We start from the raw sequence: 27,766 nt of genomic DNA, 5'->3' as shown, positions 1-27,766 counted from the left end.
CTATAAGCGACTAACTGAAAATACAAGGACACAAGAGAAGTGGAAGGTAAAGGATGAAAAAAAATTACCAGTGGTTGAAGTTCTCACCAAGGTCTTTTCAGGCTCTCTGCTTCTTCTCCAAAGAACTGAAAATCAAGGATCATACAGATATGCAGAGGCAGCAAGATAACTTCTTTTGAAGCAGAGAGACAGTGCAGGTTATCCAGAGAAACACTGTCAAGATCCCTGATTATTGTTCTAGGCTTCCTTTATGGGGTTCAAGAGAAGGAGGAGCTGGTTACTAACTGGTACACTTGGGTGGTTCTCTGTTTTAATTGGTATATTTGACTAGATAATCATTTCTCTGCATGTCCCTTCCCATAATGCATGTGTTTTTAATCGTATGCCCACCCAGTTATGCAGAGACATAAAATGGTAAGTAGGAGATTCTCCATAAGAGATTACTAGAAGACATGGTTACATCTAAACATGTACCCAAAACCAATTCAAGCCAGATTGGCCCTTCTACTTTCATACCCAGATAAGTTGAGAATAGACTTGAGTAGAAACTGTTAAAAACATTTGGTTATTACTAGGGGCAGGGAGCATACCATAGTTTAAATGGGAGTACATGTACCCTGATGTAGGTGGGGTGTGTTGAGGTTTCTGAGGTTGTCGGGTGCAGTTTGGAGAAGCATATGTGCATTACTACAAGAGAGGTATGTATGTGTATGCATAATCAAAACCGAATGGGGCCCCAAACTAAACTGTTTCCTATACTTTCTGCCTCAAATATTTTACACAAAGAGTAAGTTCAGAGAAAGGGAAGGTGGCTTTCTTATGGTGTCTGAATAAAGCATTCATGACAGACAAGGATGTTATATTTTGGTAAAGGTCTAATGCAAGATTTAGCAGTTATTAATATACACACTTGAGTCCCAAAGTATATAAAGATGGACAGAGTTAAAGGGGAAGTAAGCAAAAGTATTTGGAGACTTTAATACTATATTTCCTTGGGTTTTTTGTTTTGTTTTTGTTTCTCTCAAGAAAGGGTTTCTCTGTGGCTTTGGAGGCTGTCCTGGAACTAGCTCTTGTAGACCAGGCTGGTCTTGAACTCACAGAGATCCACCTGCCTTTGCCTCGCAAGTGCTGGGATTAAAGGCATGCACCACCACGACACTATACTTCCAATAGTGGACATAAAAATCACAAAGAAAACAGATAAGATAGTATATGCCTATAAGAGGCCTAAGACAGGAGGATCCTTTAAGTTCAAGAGTTTAAGACCAGACATGACAATATAGTGAGACATTCTCAACACAAAACAAAAAGAGGCAGACATCAGACAGAATATCAGCAAGGAAATGGAAGACTTTAAAAACAATATAAATTTACCTAGGTATGGTTTCTCATGTCTAATTCCAGCTCTTGGAGGTGGAGGCAGGAGGACTGCTATGAATTTGAGGCTAGGCTTAGGCTACATAGTCAGTTCCAGGTCAGCTTAGGAAAAAGGAAAACATTATAAACTAATTAGAAATAGTAGATACTTAGAAAAAAAAATACAGATAAAAACCTTCCAGACCTTAGATCAGGCAGAGGTTTCCTTCCTTCCTTTTTTTTTTTTTTTTGAGGAAGGATTTCTCTGTGTAACAGCTCTGGCTGTCCTGGAACTTGCTTTGTAGATCAGGCTGGCCTACAGAGATCTCCCTGAATAGTGGTTCATACCTCTAACCCAGCATTTAGGAAGCAGAGACAGGCTTATGAATTCCAGGCCAGCCTGGACAGCAAAACCAAATTTTAAAATCATTTTAAAGGTGGGGTGGTATATTCCTGCAATCTCACCATTCAGAAGGCTGAGGTAGGAAGACTGAAAGTTTGAAGTCAGCCTGGTCTACATAATGAGGCCCTGTCTCAAAAAAAATAATAAAGTGAAATACTTTTGTGCATTAATTTCTCAACCTGTGGGTCATGACCCCTTTGAGAGTCACATATCAGATATCCTGCATATCAGATATTTACATTATGATTCATAACAATGAAAGTTAGCAATGAGATAATTTTATGCTTGGGGTCACCACAGCACAAACTGTATTAAAGAGTCACAGCGTGAGGAAGGTTAAGAACCACTGAGCTAGAGGGTGAAAGGGCAGCTGACAGGTAAATGAAGATACCTGAAGTTACACATCTGATAAAGAATTAATATTCACAATACATAGAAGTACAGTTCAACAATAAGCCATTAAAATGGGTAAATCTATTTAAGTAAACATTTCCCCTAAGGAGAGAGCTACAAGCTCATAAAAAGATGACTAAAATCTTGTGCTGGAGAGATGGCTCAGTGGTTAAAAGCACTGGCTACTCTTGCAGAGGACCTGGGCTTGGTTCCCACCTCATACCCCCTCATTTCCCCAGGGAGGGTGAAGCCCTCCATGGGGGTGTCCATAGTCTGTCGTTTCATCCAGGGAAGGACCTAGACCCTCCCCCAAGAGTCCAGGGTGAGAGTGCATCCCTCATTGTGGTATAGGCACCCAAAGTCCATTTGTATGCCCGGGATAAATACTGATCTACTACCCAAGGCTCCATAGATTGCCTAGGCCTCCTCACTGACACCCACATTCAGGGTGACTTGATCAGTCCCATGCTAGATTCCCAACCATCAGTCTGGGATTCAAGAGCTACCCCTTGTTCAGGTCAGCTGTTTCTGGGGGTTAAAGCAGCCCCGTCTTAATCCCTTTGCTCATCAGTCCTCCCTCTCTGTCACTGGATACCTTGAGTTCAGCTTAGTGTTTAGCTGTGGGAGTCTGCCTCTGCTTCCATCAGTCATTGGATGAAGGTTCTGTTTCCCAGACTCTCTGGCCATGGGATTGTAGGCTGGCACTCCCCAGATCTATGTCTAAAATCCATATATGAGTGAGTACATACAATGTTTGTCTTTTTGTGCCTGGATTACCTCACTCAGGATGGTTTCTTCTAGTGCCATCTATTTGCCAGCAAATTTCAGGATTCCATTGTTTTTTTCTGCTGAATAGTACTCCATTGTGTAAATGTACCACATTTTCTCTATCCACTCTTCGGTTGAGGGGCATCTAGGTTGCTTCCAAGTTCTGGCTATTACAAATAAAGCTAATATGAACATAGTGGAACAGATGTCCTTGTATGAATGCCTAAGAGTGGAATTGTTGGGTCTTGTGGTAGGCTGATTCCCATTTTTTCTGAGGAATCTCCATACTGATTTCTAAAGTGGCTGTACGAGTTGGCACTCCCAACATGAACTGTCGTTGGTGTTTTTAATTTTAGCCATTCTGACAGGAGTAAGATAGTATCTCAGAGTTGTTTTGATTTGCATTTCCCGGATGGCTAGGGATGTTGAGCACTTTCTCAAGTGTGTCTCAGCCATTTTAGACGCTTCTATTGAGAATTCTCTATTTAGTTCTGTAGCCCATTTTTTAATCGGATCCTTTGGTATTTTGGAGACTTGCTTCTTGAGTTCTTTGTAAATTTTAGAGATCAGCCCTCTGTCAGATGTGGGGTTAGTGAATATTTTTTTCCCATTCTGTGGGCTGCTTTTTTGTCTTGTTGACTGTGTCCTTTGTCTTACAGAAGCTTCTCAGTTTCAGGAGGTCCCATGTATTAATTTTTGACCTTGCTGTCTGTGCTACTGGTGTTATGTTCAGGAAGCAGTCTCCTGTACCATTTCATTCAAGGGTACCACCCACTTTCTCTTCTAAGAGGTTCAGTGTGACTGGATTTATGTTGAGGTCTTTGATCCATTTGGACTTAAGTTTTGTACATGGCGATAGACATGGATCTATCTGCAATCTTCTACATGCCAGTCTCCAGCTATGCCAGCACCATTTGTTGAAGATGCTTTCTTTTTATCCATTGTACAATTTTAGCATCTTTGTCGAAAATCAGATGTTCATACATGTATGAGTTAATATCAGGGTGTTCAAGTTGATTCTATTGGTCTACCTGTCTATTTTTGTGCCAATACCAAGCTGTTTTCAGGACTACAGCTCTATAATAGAGCTTGAAGTCAGGGATGGTGATGCCTCCAGATGTTGCCTTATTGAATAAGGTTGTTTTGGATATCCTGGGTCTTTTGTTTTTCCATACAAAGTTGATTATTGTTCTTTCAAGGTCTGTGAAGAATTGTGCTGGTATTTTAATGGGGATTGCATTGAATCTGTAGATTGCTTTTGGCAGGATTGCCATTTTTACTACATTGATCCTACCTATCCAAAAGCATGGGAGATCATTCCATTTTCGGATGCCTTCTTTAATTTATTTCTTTAAAGACTCAAAGTTCTTGCGATACAGGCCTTTCACTTGTTTGGTTAGCGTTACCCCCAAGGTATTTTATGTTGTATGTGGTAATGTTTCTTTGATTTCTTCCTCAGCCCTTTTATCATCTGTATATAGTAGGGCTACTGATTTTCTTGAGTTGATCTTATATCCTGCCACTTTGCTGAAAGTATTTATCAGCTGTAGTTCCGTGGTAGAGTTTTTTGGATCACTTATGTAAACTATCATATCATCTGCAAATAGTGAAAGTTTGACCTCTTTCTTTCCAATTTGTATCCCCTTGATCTCCTTTTGTTGTCATGTTGCTCTAGCTAGAACTTCAAGTACAATACTGAAAGGTATGGAGAGAGTGGACAGCCTTGTCTTGTTCCTGATTTTAGTGGAATCGCATTGAGTTTCTGTCCATTTAGTTTGATGTTGGTTGCTGGTTTGCTGTATATAGCTTTTATTATGTTTAGGTATGTTCCTGTTATCCTGGATCTCTCCAAAACCTTTATCTTGGATATTGGATTTTGTCAAGGGCTTTTTCTGCATCTAGTGAGATGATCATGTTATTTTTGTTTCTCATCTTGTTTATACGGTGGATTAAACTGATGGATTTTCATATGTTGAACCTGGGATCAAAACTAATTGATCGTGATGAATGATTGTTTTGATGTGTTCTTGGATCTGATTTGCCCGTATTTTATTGAGTATTTTTGTATCAATGTTCATGAGGGATGTTGGTCTGAAGTTCTCTTTCTTAGTTGTGTCTTTGTGTGGCTTGGGTATCAAGGTTATTGAAGCCTCATAGAGTTTGGCAAAAACCCTTCTGCTTCTGTTGCCTGGAATACTTTTAGAAGAATGGTATAACTGTTCTTTGAATTTCTGGTAGAATTCTGTACTGAGGCCATCTGGACCTTTTTCTTTTTTTTTGGTTGGGAGACTTTTGATGACTGCTTCTATTTCCTTAGGTGTTATAGGACTATTTAAATTGCTTATCTGTTCTTGATTTAATTTTGGCAAGTGATAGCTATCCAGAAAATTGTTCATTTTCTTTAAATTTTCTGATTTTGTACAGATTTTCAAAGTATGACCTGATGATTCTCTGGATTTCCTCAGTGTCCGTTGTTATGTCCCCCTTTTCATTTTTGATTTTGTTAACTTGCATGTTCACATTCTGCCGTTTGGTAAGTTTAGATAAAGGTTTGTCTATCTTGTTGATTTTCTCAAAGAACCAACTCTTCATTGCATTGATCTTTGTATCATTTTCCTAGTTTCTACTTTATTGATTTCAGCCCTTAGTTTGATTATTTCCTGGCATCTACTCCTTCTGGTTGAGTTTGCTTCTTTGTGTTGTAGAGCTTTCAGCTGTGCTGTTAATTCTCTAGTGTAACTATTCTCCAGTTTCTTCATGTGGGCACTTATTACTACGAACTTCCCTCGTAGCACTGCTTTCAAAGTGTCCCATAGGTTTGGGTATGTTGTATCTTCATTCTCATTGAATTCTAGGAAGTCTTTAATTTCTTTTTTTTATTTCTTCTTTGACCCAGGAATGGTGCAGCTGTGCATTATTCAATTTCCATAAGTTTGTAGGGCTTCTGCAATTTGTGTTGTTGAATTCTAATTTTTAACACATGGTGGTCTGATAAGATGCAGGGAGTTATTTCAATTTTTTGTACCTGTTGAGGTTTGATATGTTGCCAAGTATGTGGTTGATTTTTGAGAAGGTTCCATGTGGTGCTGAGAAGAAGGTATATTCTTTTTTTATTTGTACAGAATGTTCTATAGATGTCTGTTAATCCCAATTGGGTCATAACTTCTAATAGCCCCTTTGCTTCTTTGTTAAGTTTCTGTCTGGTGAGAGTGGGGTGTTGAAGTCTCCCACTGTAAGTGTATGGGGCTTTATATGTGATTTGAGTTTTAGTAATGCTTCTTTTACGAATGTGAAGCATATGGGGCTTTATATGTGATTTGAGTTTTAGTAATGCCTCTTTTACGAATGTGGATGCCTTTTTATTTGGGGTATAGATGTTCAGAATTGAAACTTCATCTTGGTGGATTTCTCCTGTGATGAGTATGTAATGACCTCCTTTATCTCTTTTGATTGATTTTATTTTAATGTCTAATTTGTTAGATATTAGGATTGCTACCCCTGCTTGTTTCTTGGGTCCATTTGATTGGAAAATCTTTTCCCAACCTTTAACTCTGAGGTAATGTCTGTCTTTGAGGCTGAGGTGTGTTTCTTGTATGCAGCAGAAGGATGGGTTCCATCTTCAAATCCATTCTGTTAGCCTGTGTCTCTTTATGGATGAGTTAAGACCATTAATATTGAGGGATACTAATGACTATTGATTGCTCTTCTTTGATTTGGAATGGTTGTTGGTGGTAGAATTATATGTGGAATTCCACCCCTTTTTTTTCTTTTGGCTGTTGGTTAGATGGGATTATCTATTTATTGCCTATGTCTTTCTGGTTGTAGTTCACTTCCTTGGGTTGGAGTTTTCCTTTCAGAACTTTCTGTAGGGCTGGGTTAGTGGATATGTATTGTTTGAATCTAGTTTTGTCATGGAATATCTTGTTTTCTCCATCTATAGTGATTGAAAGCCTTGCTGGGTATAGTAGTCTGGGCTGGCATCTGTGGTCTCTTAGTGTTGGTAGACTATCTATCGTGGACCTTCTGGCTTTCAGAGTTTACATAGAGAAGTCAGGTGTAATTCTGATAGGTTTGCCTTTATATGTTACTTGACCTTTTTCCTTAGCTGCTCTTAATATTCTTTCTTTATTCTGCATGATTGTGGTCTTGATTATTATGTGGTGAGGGGACTTTTTTGTGATCCACTCTATTTGGTGTTCTGTAAGCTTCTTGTACCTTCATTGGCATGTCTTTCTTTAGGTCAGGAAAGTTTCCTTCTATGATTTTGTTGAATATATTTGGTATCCCTTTGAGGTGGTTTTCTTTACTTTCTTCTATACCTATTATTCTTAGGTTTGGTCTTTTCATGGTGTCCCATATTTCCTGGATATTTTGTGTTAGGGATTTGTTGGACTTAATATTTTCTTTGGTTGATGAATCAATTTTTCCTAGTGTATCTTCAACACCCGAGATTCTCTCTTCCATCTCTTGTATTCTGTTGGTTATGCTTGCATCTGTAGCACCTGACCGTTTGCCCAGCTTTTCTATTTCCAGCCTTCCTTCAGATTGTGTTATTTTTTATTGTCTCTATTTCAGTTTTCAACCCTTGCACTGTTTGAATTGTTTCTTGCAATTTTTGCTTTGTCTTTTCATCCATTTGTTGCATTTTCTGATTTGTTTTTTCTTCCATTTCTTGCATTTTTTTGGTTTGCTTTTTCTTCCATTTCTTTGAGGGATTTTCCCATATCCTCTTTGAGGGCCTCTATCATTTTCATGAAGTTGTTTTTAAGGTCATTCTCTTCTGCTTCATTTGCATTGGAATGTTGGAGTCTTGCTGGTGTGGAGTGTCTAGAATCTGGTGGTGTCATATTTGTTTTTCTGTTGCTGAGTTTGTTTTTGTATTGTCTCCTTCCCATCCCTTCTTCTAGTGGGTGCAGAAAGAGCCTCTTACTGGCCTGTTGGTTAGGGGACCAGAGTTCCCTTTCAGTGGGTGTATGTCCAATACTCTGGTAGTTCTCCTCTTCCTGGTCCTAGTCCTGGTCCTGTGGATGGAGAAGAAGACCGGGAATCTGGGGTGCGTAGGCTCCCACCAGGAGGGGAGACTCAGTGGCAGTCTCCAGGCACTGGAGCACAGGCCCAGAAACAGACCCTGAATTGCCTGGTCCTGTGGGTGGAGAAGAAGACCAGGAACCTCGGGTTTGTAGGCTCCCACTGGGAGGGAAGGCTCACTGGTGGTCCCCAGGCACTGGCCCAGTGGGTAGAAAAGAAGACCAGGAAACTGGGGTGTGTAGGCTCCCGCCGGGAGGGGAAACTCTGGCAGTCTCTAGGCACTGGAAGCAAAAATAATTTTTAAAAGACAAAATTTTTAAAAAGATGACCAAGATCTTTTAGTTTTTAGGGAAATGTATATGAAACCTACAGTGAGATTCCAGCTCACACTTAAACTAGCTATTGCTAACATGTACACAAACAGAAAACCACAGGCATTGGTGAGGGTGTGGGGCAATGGGCTCTTGGTACACTGCTGCTGTGAATGGAAAGCGATTAAACTTTGGAAAACTCTTCGGCAAGTTTCAAGAAGCTGAAGACCAGCTTCTCATCTGACCCAGAAGTCTCACTCCTAGCGCTGAAAAGAGCCTGCGCTGACATTGTGCATGAATGCTCAAAACAGCAGTAGTCACAAGTTCTAAAAGGAGGAAACAACCTGTGACCATTGCCACAGGAATGGACAAACAAGTGTGCTATATACATATAATGGAATATGATTCTACTATAAAAAGGAATAAATGTTAATACACTGCACAACATAGATGGAACTTGAAAACACTATGCCAGTTGAAATAAGCCAGTCAAAAGACAAATATTTTATAATTCTATTATTGGCAGTCTCTAGCTAAATTTATGAAAATTGATGGTCCAATGTAGGCTACTTCTGGGAGGAAAAAAGGTAGTTACTATGTAATGGGTACAGAGCTTCTGTTTGTGGTGATGAAACTTTCTGGAGACAGGGTGATGGTTCAAAACAGAAATGTACATAATACTACTGAGTCATACCCTTAGTATGGCTGTAATGAGAAACTTAGTGCTAGGTGTGTTGTAGCAACATTTTTTTTCTTTTAAGCTAGAGAAGGGATGAGTGGGTGGAAATAACAGACATGGCAGAACAAAGAAGTGGCAGGGGTAGCCATACTCTTGTGGAAGCATTGCTTCTAAGGCTTCTCTGTTATCTGCACCCTGGCTTCTTATGCTACCCTGCCAGCCTCAGTGGAAAGGCTCTGTCTGTTCATATGGGATGAGACCCCTATGATCAGCTGCCCTGACCTTGACTGAAGACATGAGGAGGGTGCACAGTAGTTACCAAGATGCCAGAGGTCAGGGCTCCTCGGGGCCAGGAGACAGAATTAGTTGTTAGAATACAGGGGTAGCAGACATCAGGGGTCAGTGGCTGTAGTGATGGACTAAAGGCCTTGTCAGATTCAGCCAACACCCTGTCCTTAACCCACACTCTGCTCTTTCACTGTTCCTTGGGCTGGAGGGGACAGTGGCATGGCATTACTTATGGAATTAAGGAATCCCCAACACCAGTGATACCACCAGCATAGGACTATGCATCCCTGGGAACTGTACAAGTTGTAGCTGCCATAGAGTGACAAACATGTGTTTTCTCCTCAGAAACAGACTGAATTTGATCTGGATACTGTGAAGGATCGGCCAGTCTGGGATGCTGTCTGCCTTGTGGAAGGGCCAAACCTGCCTTGCATCATCTTGATGGCCAGCTTCCAGGAGCCCAAGAGAGCCTTTGGAGGCCTCACTGAGCCTAGAACCTGCTGCCACCCTAACCACCCTCTGCCTGACACTTCGAAGCAAGTAGCAAGGGGTTCTCATCAGCCCGTCCTTCCACTGTGCAGGACCTCTTTTTGCCTCCCAGGGACAAAGTGGTTCAGATTGCATAGACCTAGACCCAGAATCAAGTTTTTAGCATATACAGATACCTACATGCATTTAATAAAGAATCCAACTACAGACATTCTCAATACATAGGAACTTGGGTTAGCAAAGCAATACAGCTCTAATAATGCCACGTCTGTTCTCTGGGAAGCTGAGACCACAGGGCCTTCATCCTCTGCAGCAGCAGGAGTCACAGGCACGCACAGAACTGCTTTAGGCCCAGCCCCACTTGCCTTCTCATGGAACAGAACTCTTGAAGAGATCTCTGCATCAGTAAGTGGAGGCAAGCCACATTTGTGCCAGGCTTGCCTTTGTTCTGATTGATAGAGCACACTGTTATCCTCAGTTCTGAACATATGAGATTACCACTGGATGCTTCCTACTCTCTTTAGTTAACCGTAATTCTGATTTTTCATGGAGTTTGAATCATGGACCAACTTCTCCATTATCAGATCAACTAAAGAAACCATTGTTGTAAAGCCCAGTGTACTGACCTACATGCCCCTCCAGCCCTTCAATTCAGATGCCTTTACAGCAAAAGGAAAGTGGGCAAGGTAGAGCCGGTTGCTGTGGCTTTGGCCACCACAGTGTTGCCAATGCCTCCTGCTGGTCAGAAGGAAGTACACATGACTGGTAGGAAGAGTAACCCTGAAGGTCTTGGGAGTTTTTTTAAATGCCCAGAGCTGGAGTGGTCTTGAACACAAAGACCTGCAGGTGGGAGTTCCTGGCAGCATGCCCTTGCTACCCATTAAGGGCCTGACCATTTGCTGGCTTTATGATCCAGAGGTGCTGGACATCACTGGATAGGTTCCTGCAAGGTGTTTTAAGGTTCTAAATTTATATTCCCAACCTGGGAAATGAGAACTCTCTATCTACTTTTGCCTAAGCGTCGTGTCCTTTGAATTAAAATCTCTAGAAAAGGTGCCTTTGAAACAATGGAAAACTTGCTTATGGAGCTGTACTAAATATTAAAGCCCTAGTATTTCCAAGGCTGACTTCTCTGAGAGCAGTGGATAAGCAGGGCAGGGGAGAGACAAAGATGGCAAACCGGATGTGCCATCCATGACCCCACTTACCTCTTGGAAACTCCACCAGGAGACTCACAGGCAGGGCAGGAGTTTTAACCAAGAATCAGTAGTCAGCTTCTCCATTCCCCTTACAAGAGTGGGAAAGTCTGAGGGTGAATATGGTGGCCTTCAGCCTTCTAGGAAAGAGGGCTTTCTTTGTAACCCAGAGGCCTGAAACCATTATGTTTTTCTTGCCTTTTCTGTCCCCATAGGGGTGACCTCACATTTGTCTCAGATTGGGGTTTTTGACTACTTGGCAAGTTTTGCAGCCTATTTTTGTATCCTTTCTGTTTGAGGAGGGAAGTTATTTGGCCCCAAACCTCGAGGAATTGGAAAGAATGGTGAGTGATTGCTTCCCTTCAGAGAACATCTGAAAGTACGTTCAGATTTACATACCCATATATACAGTACACATACCTGTTTGATACTTCTAAAAACATACACCTGATGCACACATGAGCTGCATGTGGATGCCCTAGGGGGAAAGTAGTCTGTGTGAGAAGATATGACAGAACACTGGGCAGCTGGAGCAGCAGAAGCCATCTCCTGTCTAAAAAAGCGCCCGTGTCTTACCTGAGCCCAGATGCCTGCTGGCTTCACTTTTAAAGTCCTGCTGCTCTAGCTGAATGGTAGACCCTATAAAAGGTCTGAACGATTTACATGAACAGAAAACTTAAGTTACTTGGTGAACACTATTCTGGACACATAGCAGCCTGGTCGCAGGCACTGGGCAGTCTTCCGGATGGGAAGCTGCAGTATCACTGGCCCCAACACACCTTTCTCAGAGCTGGTAATGGCAAGACAGCCCAGGTAAGAAATATAACAGACTACACGGACCTTGTTTCTTTCTTGGGTTTGGGATGGGGGAGGGAAAATGTGGCTTGGACCTTACATGTGATAGATAATGATGCGGGAGGTGGTTGCGGAGCAGGCACTTCAGGGAAGAGCTTTGGGTGCCAAGCATGAGTGCACTGACAGCAGAGTAGGGTTTGAGTTGGCAGCTACCAGGTCTATGGCTACTATGTGGCAGATCACAGTGGCCTTTTACAGTTGGAGGTCAAGTTGTTCTGTGTGCCTGCAGTAGAAGGCTGGCTGTGGGCTGCAGAAGTGGGATGGAATGTGCTTCTAACAAAGCTTGCTTTGTAAGATGAGTCTTGCCCCATCCTCTACACTCACTTGGACTTACCAGAGGCAGTTTTGTTGCCTGTATTATGGGGTTTTTTTTTTCCTGCTTATATAAGATTGTAAGTTCAGTTCTAAACCAGACCCCATTCTAACAGAAATCTGAACTTGTACATAGGCTTTGCATATTATTTGTAACTTTTTGATCAGAGATGTTTCTTTTGGGAGTTGCGTGTGTTAGTTTGGGGAGTCCTTTCCCTGAATGGCTTGTCAGCACTTTGAGGTGTCGTAGTGACTGTTCTTGTTCTTTTCTCTTGGTTGAGTGACAGCAGTTGAGGTGGGCAATACCTTAGCCTGAGGCACCCTTCCCTCTGGAAGCAGAGTTGGGTGAGACCAGGTAAACTTCTGCTCTGTCCTCCAGTCTGTCCCCAGCTGGCCTTGGGTGTGGCCTACCAGGAACTTAGCAGCACTCTCCAGGCCCAGATGGCTCTCAGAGAGTTGACTTATTCTGTCAGTAGCTATGCCACACCTGTATCCCTTTCTCCCTGCTGGCCCTAGTTCACCTGTCACAGAGCTGCCTTGTGTGGAGAGTGGGAGACAGTCTTTCTGGTTAGTCTCTTGTGTTGTCCCTGTCTTGAGCCTTTGCCTTTCATCTTCCTTGTCTCTGTATGGACCAAAACCCTCAGATTGGAGCAACTCAGCCAGTTTCACTATCACAGCCCAAGTGCATAAAAGAGCTTCCTGGGAAACCAGCCAAGAAGAAAACAAAACTTAGAATTTATATCTTTCTTAAAGTCCCCACCCTTTCTTCTGTTCCCCAGGGAAGAATGTTGGTTCCATCCACTTTTGCAGATGAATTTGTATTGCATTCACTCGCAAGGTTCTATTGTCTGTAGGAGTCTTCTAGATATATGAAGGTCTTTGACTAGGTCATCCTGGCCAAGGTTTGGCAGGTTGTCTGGTTTTCCTTACTCAAGACTCTTCAGCATCCCTGACTTACCTTCTTCTTTTTCTCAAGAGCTCACTGCTCATCACCATCCTGCCCAGACCTTTAGGGAGTGATTTTCATGTGTTCTAGCACTGAAGCCCACAGGTCTTCTCTAAGCATAGGCATTTCTGAGACTTCAACCTGAATTACCCACACTGCAGTATGCTTTGCCCTAGTTCAGTGAAGCAGGTAAATGACTGAGCTGTATACTCCAGGGCTAATGAGGTTGTTGGGAGTCTTCAGTGGAATGTCTGAGTTTGGTATTGACTGAGTAATGTGCCACAACTGATAATATACTGCTTGCTGTTTCGACTGCTCCCTGGTTTATTAGCTAGACATCCAAATTGAACTGCGTCCTAAGAATCCATTTTTGCAGGACTTTGTGTTCCTAGTGCCTGGCCACTAAGGGTGGCTGCATGGAGTGACAAGCCCAGGCGCACTCAGAGTCCAGAACCTGCACTTGGTTATGAAGCTCACAGGGTGTATGGTGTTAGGACTGAGAACCTGCTTTGGGGTCTGAATGCTTGTCAACACTAGGCAGCAATCTTAGGGTCTTAGCCCTCCAGACTTGAAAAACAATGCATGTTTTTCTAGGTCAGGGTCTAGCAGTACTCTGAAGTCTGAGCAATGGTGGGAATCCAGAAGTTGGTAATGAGACTGGTTGCCAAAGGACAGAAGTAGGTACCTGCTTCCTTTTTCAGACTTGTGGTTTGCAGGACAGAATGGATTCAGTGTAGTTACTACTGGAAAGTCTCTGCCCTCCTTGAGCTAGACATTGCTCCTACTCTGGCAGGATCCAGGCAGAGCAGAGGGAGAACAGCTATTTGGCAGGGACTTTGCTGTGTGGTGTCTTCCTGCTGTTTACAAGGGTGGACAGATGGCAAGTCAGAACACCTGAGAGGGACCTGATAGCAGTGCCTCTTTTGTCACGAGATTGGTGTACTGTGCATATAGATGGGCCCCTGTGTGTTAATAGCTTTTCTTGTCAATGCCTTTTGACATGTATTCCCTTCTATAGAAGGTGGGTCATTTCAGAATTACTCTGTACAACTGGAGTTGAAGGTAAAATGTCTATGATAAAGCCTGCTCAGACACTGAATATAGAAAGAATTGCCAGGGCTTGATCCTTCTCAAACAAGTTCCAGAAGCAACACTGTACATCTGGCTATTAGAATGTGGTCGCTTTTAACCTGCAGTTTGTGCTTAGAAAGGTCTTGTTCTTGTAGCTTCTTTGGCTCAGGGTCAGGGCCCCATGTGATGCAGTTGGCTGCAGTGAGAGCCAGCACCCATTCCTCAGCAGGGTTCCAGCATGACTTGGGTTGTTCCTTTAGAAATTGGGTGGGCCAAGGGCAGCAGTGGCCACTAGGGCAGTGATCTCTCTCCCAAGCTTCTAAGTAGCCTGCTTTGTTCAGCTTTGCCAGGAAGGTCAGACTGTGTCATAATGTTATTAAACAGAGTAAACGGGCCAACGTTTCTCTGGCCCCTGCTGACTATTGTTCTTTGAGTTGTCTTGACATAGCCCTTGGGGAGTTGGGAAGGCTGCCAAGGGCCTGCAGAGTCCTTGCTGATAATGTTCTGGTTCCTAGTCCTCCAAACCTGTTTTGATCTCAGTATGGATGGCTTTGTTCTTAGGGACCAGAGTGCTGAGCAGTGTGATGGAGAATGCTTAAACAGTCTGCCTTTGATGTGCTTCCTGTCTCCCAGGAACAGCTGAAGTGACTATCCTGGTGCTAAGTGAGGGGCAGCTGGCCTGTTTAATGGCAGGTCACCTGCTACTGTGACCAGCTATGAGAGCAAATCAAGAAATAGCTTATTCTGTCACATGGGCCTTTGTGGAGTGGGGATTTTCTATGTGGCCCTTGCTGGCCTGAAACTCACTTTGTAGACCAGGCTGGCCTCAAACTTGAACACTCTTCCTGCCTCTGCCTCCCAAGCACTAAGGTACAGGTAGGCATGGGCCACACCTGGCTAGAGTGTGTGAATGAATCCTTTACCCAGGAAACACCTGAATAGAAACTGGCCTTGCCTTTGGTGTGGGCTATGTGGTGGGAGGTGTGGAGGTGACCTCCTGGGGCTGAGTCTCTGGGCCTCCTACGGTCCCCCATGGGGATGCTGCTATTTCTAAGATGCAAATTGCACTTTTCTTAGATTTTGTATCTGCAAATTTGGGTAAGGGATGGGATGAGGAACAAAACTGCTTATGTAGTTTGAATGGGCCTCAGTGGTACTTCCAATCTTTTGACTGTTCCTAAATAAAACTGTACAGACATTTCTTATCTGCTGACTGTGTGTGTGTGTGTGTGTGGTGGTGGTGGGGGGGGAGTAATAAAAAGCTAAAAACCCCTTTATTTATTTATCTATTTATTTATACAAGTCTGACTTTAAAATTGGTAAATATTGGGAAAACATTCCAATTCACTTGTCTTCTGCCTTGCTGAGTTCACTGTATGGCTTCCATGTGAAACAACTGTGGAGTTTTAAAATTGTGCTGAGTCAACCAAGTCTGATCTTAAAGCCATAGGACATGGGCAAGTTTTCTTGTGTTCCTTTCATTTTCTAGTGAGAATTGTCAGTAAGATTTGCTGTTTGGTAAGGAGAGTTTGTCACTATTCAGGAAGACCCAGGAGCCTTCTAGAGGACCAGGATTAAACCCACACTTCTAAGATGTAAAGCAACTGAATTTTGTTGGGATGACCAAACTGGCCCATCATATCACATAAGGAAAAGGGGCTCCCAAAATAAACCAACCTGGGAAAGAACAAGGCTATCAGTTAAAGAGCATCAGAGGCTGCCGTTTCTCAAGGCCAGCTCGGGTCCTAAAGGAGTTGCTTTATGTTGGATCTAAAGGCAGGTCACTGGGCTGACGAAACTAGTGTAATATCATGGAGCGATCTCTTGAGTTCTTGGTGGGGAGATCCAGAACACACTGGCTGGAGATGGCAGCAGCAGCCAGCTAGGAGCGCACGATAAGAAACAGGCTGGCGCATGGGTATACATCCTTTGGGGAAGCCTCTAAGGACCAGGTCCATTTCATTAAAATGCAAGGCAGGTCTGGGCTTGTTTTGGTCACTAAGTTAGTTTGGTAAGGTAACCAACCTCACACTCACTCCCCACCCTTCAATACATCTGATGTGGTCAGAGATAACAGAAAAGCTGAATGACAAGTGGCTGTCTAGTCCCAGTCCTCAGCTGAAGTTCAGAGTGAGTCTGCTCAGAAGTGACACACATGACCCTGCCAATCTAAGGGCACGGCTACCTGTAAATGAGTTTTCTTTGTAAAGGTCACAAACTGTTTCTGCCTCCTAACCCCAGGGTTTTCAGTGCTGTGGCAGAGACAGAATGCCCCTGAAGCTGTAAGGCAATGATCTCTTGGTAAGTGCTCCTTAGTGATCCCTTTTTACTCGCCACTGTCCTGCTAGCCAAACACAAGAACACTACTCTTGGCTTGTATTCCTGGTACCACTTTCTTTCCAACCCCACTCATTTGATTTCCTCTGCCCAAGCCAGTGGTTTTCAACCTGACCACTCATTTTCATGCCCCAAGGAGCTTGTGAATACCCATCCAAGCCCAGTGTCAGTATTTCTCAGATGTACCCAAGCATGTGTTTAAGCACTGCATGGATTGGATGGAAGGCAGTTACCCAAGCTGTCACATGGAGGAACACTGCCGGCATCAGGCAAGACAGCCACAAGGTACCCAGACATTAAGACCCAGGTCATTTCTCCCTCACCAACATTTGTCCCCTTTGCTGGGTTTTCTTGGTCAGTTAACAGAAGTCAGGAGCACCTGAAGGATTCAGGAAATGAAACTGGCCCTTACATCCAAACCTGAGTGGAAAGGAATGCGCTAAGGTGTCAAGACAAAGTGAACCACGGCTTGAGCCTCTCCCGGAAGTCTTGCTCAGGAAATGCAGGTATGGATTGATAATTAAAGTGCTCAGCACCAAGCACAACTGTCACACATCAACACTGAGGACCAGCAGACGTGGCTCCTACCTTCTCCTGGGCCACAGACTCAGAGCTTCTGATATATACCACCACTGTTTCCTGTGTGTGGCAAGATCCCTCCTGTCTGTGATAGCATAGGAAAACTTTACAGTACCTCATGTTGTGGGACCCCTGCTCCTGCAATCATAAAATTATTCTGTTGCTAATTTTGCAATTGTTAGCATAATGTATCTGATATGCAACCCCAAAGGGGCTGTGATCCACTGGTTGAGAACTACTGCTTAGATGACCGCTACAGACCAGCCAGCACTCAAGTACTTAGTGCTATGCGACCTGAACCAGCAGCCAGCTCAGCACAGTTCACTGGGTCGTAGTGTTGGTCTTACTCCAGCAGTGTGCCTAGGGTGAGACAGGCCATCCCCAGCATGTTGTGGGCACAGAGACTGGCAGTTAGAGGACCAAGTAGAGTAACAACTGGCAGCACATACCCAAACACTACTTTTTTGAAATAGGTTTCCATGCAATAGACTGAACTTGTTCCTAGGTGGGGTGAGCTTCCACTGTACTATTAGAAGATGAGTGACAGAGGTGACCTCCCATTTCAGAGCTGGGGGGAAGAGCTCCAGGATGCCATACCACACTTGCTTCTAGTCTCAATCACCATGCTTTCCTGAGACCCCAAGAAACAAACGAGTTAAAAGAAAAAGGACATGAGGATGATTTATTTGGCAGTCAGATCTTAAGAGGGCAGCAGAACTAGCAAATGGCCAACCCTGAGCCCAAATGTGGGCAGTGGGTTTGCGTGTGCTGAATGCTGGCTATGCTGAGGCACCTTTGCGCCCACGGGCCTGAAGCCCAGCCTCTGTTCTCAGAGGTGAGGCTGCCTTCCCAACCTTCCCATCTCCTTGGCATCTTTTTTACCGGCTACACAGAAGCTGCACCTAGCAGTGGCTTCATTCGGTACCTACTGCCTATTCTCCATTTCATTCCCAAGGGAAAGCATACTGAGTCTTCCTTGCCATAAAACAAAGAAGCTCACCAAGGTAGACATTGCTCTTCTCTCTTCCTGCACCCCCAATACAACCACCCCATAGAGCAGCTGTTCCCAAAGGCTTTATGCTGTGGCTTCCCTTCCAGGGTGAGAGGAAGGAGTGAATAACTTAGTTACAATACCACTGAGAAGAAAAAATAATACTGCTATTTTTATCATGATCCCCTGTATCTTTCAGGCTGGGTGGCATCCCTAGCCATGGGCAGTGTGCCCTTGTGCTGTGTCTTCCTCCTTGGGCAGGGCAGAGCCTTCTCCTTAGGCCCTGCATTCTTCTGTCCTGGCTCCAGGGCCAAACTGCAGGGCATCTACTCTTTCACCCTGACCAACTGTGGATTTAAAGCTACAGGACAATGTAAACTTTGTTTCCCTAGCCCAGCAAGGCTCTTCCTCCTCCTCCACTCTCAGGAATGTAAGCAGCTCCTTGGAGCCTCCTATGCCACCAACTGAGGCAACTTCTCTCTCTCCAAGGGGCTTCGGCCCTGGTCCTGGCCCAAGATGGAAGGACCCACCTGCACATTCAGGGCCAGATATGTGTGCTTAATTCGAGACACAGTACAGTTTTTTGCCTTCACCCAGAGTTGGGCAATGGAGGCCCAAAACAATACATCTCATTAATGGCTTGGTTTTGTCTAGCCTTCACCGCTGGAATCCAGGATCCAGGCTTCGAGACTAGGTAGGCTTTACAGTGGGCCGCTCCCAGAGAACCTAGTTCATGGCATTCCACAAGGTGGGCAGCACCTGCTGCTCTCCAACAAGGTGGGGACACGACTAGAGGCGGTTGTCTCCATTGACCCGAGTCCTTCTTGGGGCCCTGAACAGAAGTGAAATGTCCTTACTGGCCTTGTAGCCAGATAGTACAACCCAAAGACACGGTTATTGCTTTTCCGCATAGGAAAAAGCTGCCAAAGGATTGACCTAACCCAGAGTGCTGTTCTTTCTGGCTCCAGCATCTTTCCTCCAATTCCCACACTGACCAACTTCCCTTTCACCTCCCTCACCTTCGTTCCCGACTGTCAAAATGGTCTGCGAGATGCTCCTGGGAGATGCGGAAGTCTTCAAATGGCTGCTGGTATCGGGCTTCGAAGGAGCCTTCCCTGGCCCGGACATGAAACAGTTGGCTGGAGGCATCTGAGGCCCGTTCCCGCAGGGATGTACCACCGAAGGGACTGAGGTCACCGTTCTCCTGCTCAGCAAGGGGAAGTGTGCAGAAGCTGAGGTCTCTTCTGCACCTCAGGGGAGGGGGTCTGGGCTCTCTGCTCACTCTGCCGCAGAGTGGTCTGCTGCTTGGACCAGCCCACTCTGCTGAGGTTACCTTAGCAGGGAAAACTTCAATCTTGATGAGCAGGGAGGCCAACTCCAGGTCTTCACTGTAGTTGTTCTTCAAAGGCACTGCTCTGTATCCTAGGAAAAAAGCCTGGCTCTCAGCCTCACAAGTGTCAAGCAAGTGGGTCAGTTCCACCCTGACAGCAAGACCAAAGAACATCCTGTCAAGGAAGATTCCTCACCTGTCTTCAGGCCCTTTACTGGGAAAGTTGCCTGAGCCAAGAAGTTCTGGTCACTAAACATGTCTTCCTCATACACCACAAAGCGTAGAAAGGCAAATTGAGGGTTACTGATCTGGAAGTGGAAGGACTTAGCTGGCCACACAGGGTTCAGTCCATTGTCCACTGTGGAAGCAAGGGCAAAAGCTCAGGTCACATCAAAAGACTGGGGTGACTGGTAGAGAGGGGTCTCTATCACTCCAGGAGAATGACTGGTAATGGGGGAAGGGCTGACTGACCTACAAACTCTGTCTTTTGCTTGGTGCTGTCGTACTCTGCTCCAGCCACCTCAATCTCCACAAAAGGACACACGATACCTCGGCCATTCTTCGGGAGATGCCTGGCTCCCAGCACCTGTGAGGCAGACAGGAAAAAATGGGGTAATGACTGTCTTCCACCTCCCAACATTCTCACAGCAGAGGCTTGGGGAGCAAATGTGCCATGGAGGCAGTATGCCCCCTGCTGGGCCATGAAGGTGCTGCCCATTAGGCCCCTCACTGTTCTAATCCAGAGCAAGCTGTTGGCTGTAAAAAGTTGAGCTTTAGCCAAGTACTATGTGCATTTTACAGTCCATTTCATGTTAAAACCATGTCTGCTCCAACGTGGGAACCTTTTAAATTATTTCTCATTAGGGGAAAAAGTCTAGGAAGTAGCTGTCATGTCCACCTATACTTCTAGGTGTGTCCAGCTGGCCACAGGCTGTCCTTATTCTTTCCAGACTGTTCAGGCCACCCCTACTGATTCCCACAGCAATGGTTGGGTTGACCCTTGTGCCAGGGAGCTCATCACATGCCCCTTCCAGCCTGATTTCTGCCACTCTGGCCAGACTCTTCCGGCCAGGTAGTGACTTTTCAAAGGTTAGCTTTAAGTGGACAGCCTGACTCTTGTGTGTAGAAACTAGCTATAGTCAGCCTGGACACCTCTGGGATCCCAATCCTCACAGAGGCCCTGGAAGTGGCTTTCCACTTAAGACAGTTCTGCTTCAAGCTCAAGAGTTCCCTTCCCCTACTCAGGACAGAAAATGCAGCTTACCTCTGGCTCTGTGCCCTTCCCCACTTATGCTTAACCCACCTTGTCCCCAACTTCTTCGTAAGCCTAATATCAATCCTCCTCCTAACTCTTTCCCACCCTGCAGCACCCAGATGAATACACCCACCTCAATGCAGATGACACAAGGCTCCAGACCTCTGAGGCTGCTCTTGTCAAAGGGGTCAAAGGCTTCGTCTCTCATGCTGTTTGGCTGCAGCACATAGCCACAATGCCCACCAGCCATGAAGAGGGCCTGGTTCATCTGCATAGGCTTGTCTGAAAGAGTGGGATTGCAGTGTGTTCCAGTGAAACTGCCCTAAGTGTCTCTCCCCACCCACCTAGGACCCCCTCACCTGGAGTCTGAAAATTGAGTGCTACAAGCTGGCTACCACAGATCCACATAGGCAGAGGGTCGTAATTGGAGGAGTCCAGCCTCTGACCCTTGGGGTAGATCCGAGAGAGCTGCAGCCGATTGTACTGAAGGAACTTCTTGCCTTTGGCCTTGTTCACATACTTTTCAGCCTTGGTTTCCGGAAAGGAGGACATGTCCCGGTAACAAGCGCGTTCTGTACCAATCTCTGAGCCAAACAGTGAGAAGATTACAGAGCAGGCTTCTTGGGCAGTGTGTGTGTGAGAGAGTACTAAATACCGCTCTCATACCACTAGCCCTCTGGGCACATGCACACCACACCTGGCCCCTCCTTACTCTCTTCATCAAAGGGAACAGGCCGGCAGTAGACTACAAGTTCAGAAAGCTCCAAGGCAATCTTCTTCCTCCTCTCCATCATCTTCCCTTCAGTAAGCTGGTGAGACACACAAAGCCAGACTAGAGAAGAAGCTCCTGCCAGCCTTGGGCACACCCACACTTCAGGTGTTCTGGGGCCCTCCCCTCCCCCTGCACCTTTCAAATACCAGAAGACGGTAAACAAAACTGCTGGTTCCCAGTTTCAGCCCAAAATTGTTCTTTTCCTTTGTCTCCAGGGACACACTTGTTCCCTGACCCTCTTGGGATGGAAGCCTCACCATAACTTATGTCCCAGATGACCTCACAGGAAGCTCACGGTAGGCAAGGCCTTCTCAGTAATGCTTTCTGATCACTCTTTACCCAGCCTCATCCTGCAGCAAGACCATTGTTTCCTGATTCCCTGAAGCACTTAGGCTTTAAGCCCACTTGGCAATGTCTGTGTCTAAAATGATCTTTACCAACTCAATTCCCCCATGGCAACACAATCTTCCTCCTCCAGACCTGTCCTGGCTGCAGCTTGCTCAGACACCCCGGCTCTGCTATGTCTATTTTCCTCAATCAGCGGCTCTTCTATTTACACTCTACCTTCTCTCTCTAGCCTAAACATGGGATCTAGCCTTCCAGCCACTGGTCCTTTCAGGGCCTTGCCCTCCAGGACACACTGACAATATCCTCCATATCTCAACCCTTCCCTGCTTGACTCAAGGTATCTGTTCTCCAAACCAGGCACAGATCTACTCCTCAAACGCACTAGAGAACAGCCTCAAAGCACAAGTCCCTAGACATTTGCAGATGCTTCTTTGCCAGGTTCAGCCAAAGAGGCCAGGCTCCCTCCAGAAAGCTAGTCCTTCCAAATAAATGCAGGCTACCCAGCATCCACAAACTCCAAATCCAGTCACTCCAGATTCCTGAGCTGCTACTCACTTCTATCCAACATGGTCATGCCACTAACAGATCTTAACAGTGTCACTAGGTTAGCTGCTGCTGCTAAAGCCAGTGGCTACCTACAGATTGTTACTGCACCTCTGCAGCCCTCAGCACAGCAGTCTCACTACTGTGGGTAACTGCATCTCTCTGCCTGCTGTTCCAGGCACAAACTGTCACAAATGTTTACCTAAGCCTCTTCCCACCTTCACCACATCATCTCTTCTAAGCCTGACTCTATTCCTGCTGCCAGCTCAGCACCTCTCTTCTTCTTGCCTTATAAAGACTCACTCAGGTGACCCAGAGTATCTCCTGTCCAAGACTTCCTAAGTACATGACACTTGTGTCTTGAGTCTGTTCTTGTGGGTCCCTTATCTAACCCAGGCCACATCAGCAGCCAGCAGTGTGCTGCCTTCCCCAGAGGAGCTTGTTGAGGAGCTGGAGGCCTTGGCGCCCTGGCAGGCCCACACGCTGTCCTCACAGGCTCCAGCAGCACCTTCCACGCTGTGGCAGTTCTCACCCTGGCATCTGCAGTCTGGGCCACTTCCCGGATCTTTTTCACCCAGTCCTGCAGTTCCTCTTGTGAGTCAGCGGCAACATCCAGGGACCAGTGAGCCACCGATGCCATGCTGATGGAGAAGACGAAGAGCCGGTTGTTCTTGCCCTCAGGACGAATGGCTGTTTGGGGTAAAATAATACAGGGCTAGGAATGCTCTCTGTCCTTCGCTCCAGACCTTAGGCCAGTGGTTCTCAGCCTTCCTAACACTGCAGTCCTTTGGTGCAGCTCTTCATGTTGTGTGACCCCAATCATAAGATGATTGTTGTTGCTATTTTAAAACTGTAAGTTTGCTACTATTAGGAATTGTAATATAAATATCTGATGTTCAGGTTATCTGATATGCGACCCCTCCCCCACCCAAAGGGGTCATGATCAGCAGGTTGAGAACCACTGCCTTAGACACTGGCTCAAATTCATTCCATTTCTTCCTTACCACACTTTATAAGCAGGTAAGACTGGTATACAGATCCAATTTACAGAGGATACTGTAGCTCAGACATATCGTAGTAATTGTTGTGGAACCAAGGCTCCAACCCAGTTGTGACTCATACCTCTTCCTTGGGGCCATGCCTTCTAACCCTTGCCCTACCCCATCTCCAATCCTCTGTCAAAACCCTGTGGCCAAAACCATTAGGATTTGATGTCAGCTTGTACTCAGCATCTCTGCCAACTTCTGATTCTACTGTATCTGGCACAGGTAAGTATACAGGATAAAAGTTGGGGATGACAAGGGAGCCTGGGATTTCTAGCCTGTAAGAGTAGCCTCTGGGGATTCAGCCAATGGCTTCCTCCCCAGGAGCAGGGGGAATCACAAGGACACCCTGATGCTGGAGGAATCAAGAGACAGGAATTGGAGCTCACCAATCTGACAGGCTGGCACGTCTAAGACCCCCCGCAGCAAGTCCCCCAGTGGGCTGTTCTCATCCAGGTGCTGTAGGAAGCAAAATCGCAGGATAGTCAGCATGGCTACTGCATGCATAAGTGAGGGAATTTCTGCATGTGTGCAACTATCTTTTGGATATACTCATGACCAGCCAAGTATGACATAGGTACAATGAAGACTAAGAGTGTGGTCATACAGGGCGTGCAACTGGCTCACATGTGACAGGAAGGTCTGGGTGTGACAGACACATGAAAGAGAACCTGGGGACGGGGAAACCTGTGACACTGTGTGGTTCAAGACATACCTCCCTCTCTGGCTCTAGGACAGCTGGGTTGACCATCTCTTCCACATAGTTTGAGGGGAACCACAGCTGCTTCTTCCCACCATAGTCCCCTCGCCACCTGTGGGAACCACAAGGTACTGACTCAAGCAACCACCCCAAACTCCCACAGGATCTTTTTGGGGGGTTCCCACACATAAGTCAGACACTGCTACTGAACATGAGACAGATACTCTCAAAGGATACTGTCACAGTATTCTCAGGGACAGCTCCACGGAGTTCCTGGACTCCCATGCCACCACACCACAGACTCTCCAGCCTGGAGGGCCTGGCTCACCAGCCACCATCTTGCTTTTCCACATTTTGTATGATGGCACTTTTGGTGAAGGTCAGCTCATCCTCTCTCTGGGCCTTGTAGTCAAAGAGGGCTTTTACTGCACACTGCAGAGATGAGACAATGGGATTGTGGGAGCAAAGCAGAGGGGCGGGCATTCCCCATCCCTTAACCCAGTGCAGCACATGTAGACACACATGTGCCTGGGCTTATGCCAGTGGGAGGGATCACTGTTAGCACGTATTCCTAGACATAGTTCTCCATGCTGTTCTATGGGAAGTTTTAGGACAAGCAGGATAAGAAGACAGAGGACTTTCTCCAGGGAACCTCCTGGCCACTGATGTGGAACCGTTGGAGCCCTGCCCTGGGTCTGCTCCTAGGAGTAAGGCTGGTGGGCCCATAAGAGTAAGTGTGTTTCTGTGTACCTCCCTACATAGTGAGGACCCTCACTCCTCTCTAATGGCACTCTGGCTGCTGAAGAGCGGGAACAGGGATAGGGCAGTCTGCCACATTAAAGAAAAGGTCAAAACCAAAAGAGCCTGTCTAATAGATCTCCATGATGAAGGGAATGACTGTCCAGTGTGCCATCTAGCCCATTCTACTGTCTGTGAAAGACATGGAGGTCACTCTGAGGGAACAGAGCCACACGTCTCTTACAACCTCTTCAGTCTTGGGAAACCACAGCCATCACTTCTCCACACCACAGGGGGCCCGGAATACAGAAATACAAGCCCCATTCAGAAGGGGAGCTCTCCTTCCTCCTGGCTTTCTGTGTCAAGGACAGATATTTACCTTGAAAGTCGGCATAGGGTTTGCCTCCACATAGAAGCCAGGGTTGCGGCCCTCGTATAGTGCCCCATAATCAGGTTCCTGGAAAGAGGACACATTGTGATCTATTAATGACCGGCACTGAGGTAAAAGCGGCTGCTAGCTCCCACTTGCCTGGTTTCTGAAGCACAGCTGGCCCTCTTCTATAGGCCGTCTGCCCCATGCACTGACACTTGACCTACCGGACTCGCCCAACCCCAAGGGAGTGAGGTGACTGTAGGGACTCAGCCTCACCCTCCTTTTGGCACTCTTATCCGAGGTATATCACCTTGACCCCTGGAGACTCAAATGCCACCTCCTCCTGAGTTGCCTGCCGCTGAGCTGTCATCAGCACCAAGGTCAGGAAGAGGTCCAGCAAACCCTCTTCCTTGGAAAACCTAGGTCTCCCCTCCAGAGCTTCCCTGCAGGCCTGCGGCATCTATACAATTGTACCTAGCCTGCCCTCTGCCCAACACACCCAGACCAAGCCCATGTGTGCACACCTCTCCCTTTGTAAGCTGCCAGACCTTGCTACCCACCCCTTGGTTCAAGAGGATCTTGCCTGAACACCCAGGCACAGCTCAGGTCTCACTCATTCTAGCTATACACTATGGCTCCCAGTTACTCCCTGTGAACCCCAGGATTCTCTTTCAGCACACAAAGAGACTTAAATTATGGTGTCCTCTAAGTACACTGTTATGTCCCCTGCTCCCCCACCCCCACCCCGGCCTTCTCACAGCTGTCCCAATCTTCTCCAGTGCTTCCTCGTTGATGGGGTAGCGCAGCTTCATTTTGCGGTACAGGGGGGTGCTTCTCATAGTAACTGATGAGGTCAACCAGGCTGTCAAACTCAGAGTTGCCCAGCATCACGGTTTGACCTTCCTGCTGTACTCGGCAATGCTTGATCTTTCCTTCAGCCCTTCACAATGACAGGACAGTCAGCATGGCAGTCAACCCTGACCCAGTCAGAACCCACACCCATCCAGCAGACCTTACCGGAAAGAGATGGCATATGAGTTGGGCTCATTGCGTTTCCGCACCAGGAAGGCCCCATCACGGGGCACACGCATCAGCATATGTTCAGCCTGAGCTCTGGTCAGGCTTGCATGGTACCACCTGAAAACCAGCAGAGTCAGGCCCTGACTAGAACTACCCATACCCCACTCACCTCCCTGTCCCTTTCCTCACTCTTTGCTCTCATGGGCATTTGTCTGTGGGACAGGCTCTGAAAGGCGCATCTCAAACTCGTTGCAGCGCAGCGGTACTTGCTGATAGTGAGTGATGAGGTCATAGAGAGAGTCGAAGACAAGGTTATCTGTCAAGAAGAACTTAGGAGTCCCGGCATCCTGCCGGGAGTGAATCCGGCAGTGCTGGACTTTCCCATTCCGCCTGAGGAAAGACAGGATGAGAGAGGCATGACAAACAGGTCAGAGCTCCAAAGAATACATAACTAGACAAGGTATAAAGTTTCAAAGAGGGAGGCAATTCTCCAAAGAAGCTTGGATAGTGAGCAGCCCTATAGGAGGTCATACAGATCAAACACAAACATACATGTTTAAGTGCACACATGTCTGTACAGGAAAAAATTATGTTCCAAGGAAAACCTAGAGCCAAAGCTGAACTACGTCTAGTTCAAGTAGACTAAACACAGGTATGGTGCAGATGTGGGTTACCAGAAAGACAGCGTGTAGTCACCCACGAAGGTCTCACTTTCTCGCACTAAGAAGGAGCCGTCAGGAGCCCCAGTCTCAATACAGTACTCAGTGAGCAGGCGCTCAGCAATGTGCCGTCCATCGCGCCCAGCCCCGAGCTTCCCATGGAACCACTTCTCACTGGAGTGCAGCTCTGTGCTGCTACTGGCCTAGACAGGAGGACAACAGCAAAGACACCCAGTGACTACCCAGTTCTCAGCCAGCTCAACGCACACCCCTGAACAATTCTACCTCCTTGGGCTCCTCTTCATCCTCATTGCCCTGGTCACTGCTGGTCTCCTCAGAGTAGTAGATCTTGCTGCTAGTCAGAACAAAGTAGTGGGGATACCATTCCTGGAACAGATCACAGACCTGTGAGCCAGAGTCCAACACACAGCCCCACCGTGTCCAGGCTCAGCTAGACCTCACATGATTCACGGGGTCCTCCAAGTAGAGGATACCATTCTTGATGGAGTTACTGATGTCATTCTCAGAGTACATCACAGAAGTCGGCACCTCCTCATAGGCACTGCCCTCAGCTAGCTTCTTGTGCTGTGGAAGCAGACCAGGTCATGACAATCACTCCACAACTAGTCCCTTCCTGAACTCAGGGATCCTCCTACCAATTTTACCACACCTTAATAAGGATCTTCCTCTTGAGCTGGTTGGGGGAAGGAAGTCCGTCAGCAGCAATGTCCACAGGCTTGGTAAGGAGTGTGTCGCCAAGCACCTTTTTGAAGTACTGAGCCATGTTTCTCTGCTGAGCAATGCTGCAGTGGTCCTCGATGGACAGGATGACTGGGTATCTGAAGGGTAAGGAGTAAGTACAAAGAACCTCAGTCCAAATAGTTCCTTACAGAGTGAAATGATGGGAGGCAAGGGCCTGGGGTACTTTATCCACAGGACACCTCGGGAGAGAGGCGGCCACGTGCAAAGGCATATCAGGAAAT

General features: G+C 46.3%; 2 protein-coding genes across 2 annotated transcripts in view; one reads left to right on the top strand and one right to left on the bottom strand.

Moving 5' to 3' along the window:
• The window catches only part of Zhx3 (zinc fingers and homeoboxes 3), a 117,375-nt gene extending 102,075 nt beyond the window's left edge, over positions 1-15,300 (top strand). The window contains exon 4 of the mRNA XM_005082644.4: positions 9,572-15,300. Coding sequence (XP_005082701.1) covers positions 9,572-9,582 — 11 coding nt within the window. The 3' untranslated portion in view covers positions 9,583-15,300. The remainder of the gene's footprint in view (positions 1-9,571) is intronic.
• Positions 15,301-17,666: 2,366 nt separating this feature from the next.
• The window catches only part of Plcg1 (phospholipase C gamma 1), a 31,087-nt gene continuing 20,987 nt past the window's right edge, over positions 17,667-27,766 (bottom strand). The window contains 21 exon segments of the mRNA XM_005082646.4: positions 17,667-18,834; positions 19,022-19,206; positions 19,336-19,424; positions 19,529-19,690; positions 19,804-19,918; positions 20,721-20,869; positions 20,947-21,171; positions 21,300-21,396; positions 22,783-22,940; positions 23,683-23,752; positions 24,009-24,105; positions 24,322-24,425; positions 25,111-25,188; positions 25,863-25,931; positions 25,933-26,044; positions 26,122-26,241; positions 26,314-26,514; positions 26,799-26,986; positions 27,069-27,170; positions 27,246-27,368; positions 27,454-27,622. Of these exon segments, the coding sequence (XP_005082703.1) occupies positions 18,792-18,834; positions 19,022-19,206; positions 19,336-19,424; positions 19,529-19,690; positions 19,804-19,918; positions 20,721-20,869; positions 20,947-21,171; positions 21,300-21,396; positions 22,783-22,940; positions 23,683-23,752; positions 24,009-24,105; positions 24,322-24,425; positions 25,111-25,188; positions 25,863-25,931; positions 25,933-26,044; positions 26,122-26,241; positions 26,314-26,514; positions 26,799-26,986; positions 27,069-27,170; positions 27,246-27,368; positions 27,454-27,622 (2,656 nt within the window). The 3' untranslated portion in view covers positions 17,667-18,791.

The sequence above is a fragment of the Mesocricetus auratus genome, unplaced genomic scaffold (genome assembly GCF_017639785.1).
Source record: "Mesocricetus auratus isolate SY011 unplaced genomic scaffold, BCM_Maur_2.0 Super-Scaffold_100028, whole genome shotgun sequence".
Lineage (NCBI taxonomy): Eukaryota > Metazoa > Chordata > Mammalia > Rodentia > Cricetidae > Mesocricetus > Mesocricetus auratus.
This window is presented reverse-complemented; position numbering and strand designations above follow the sequence as displayed.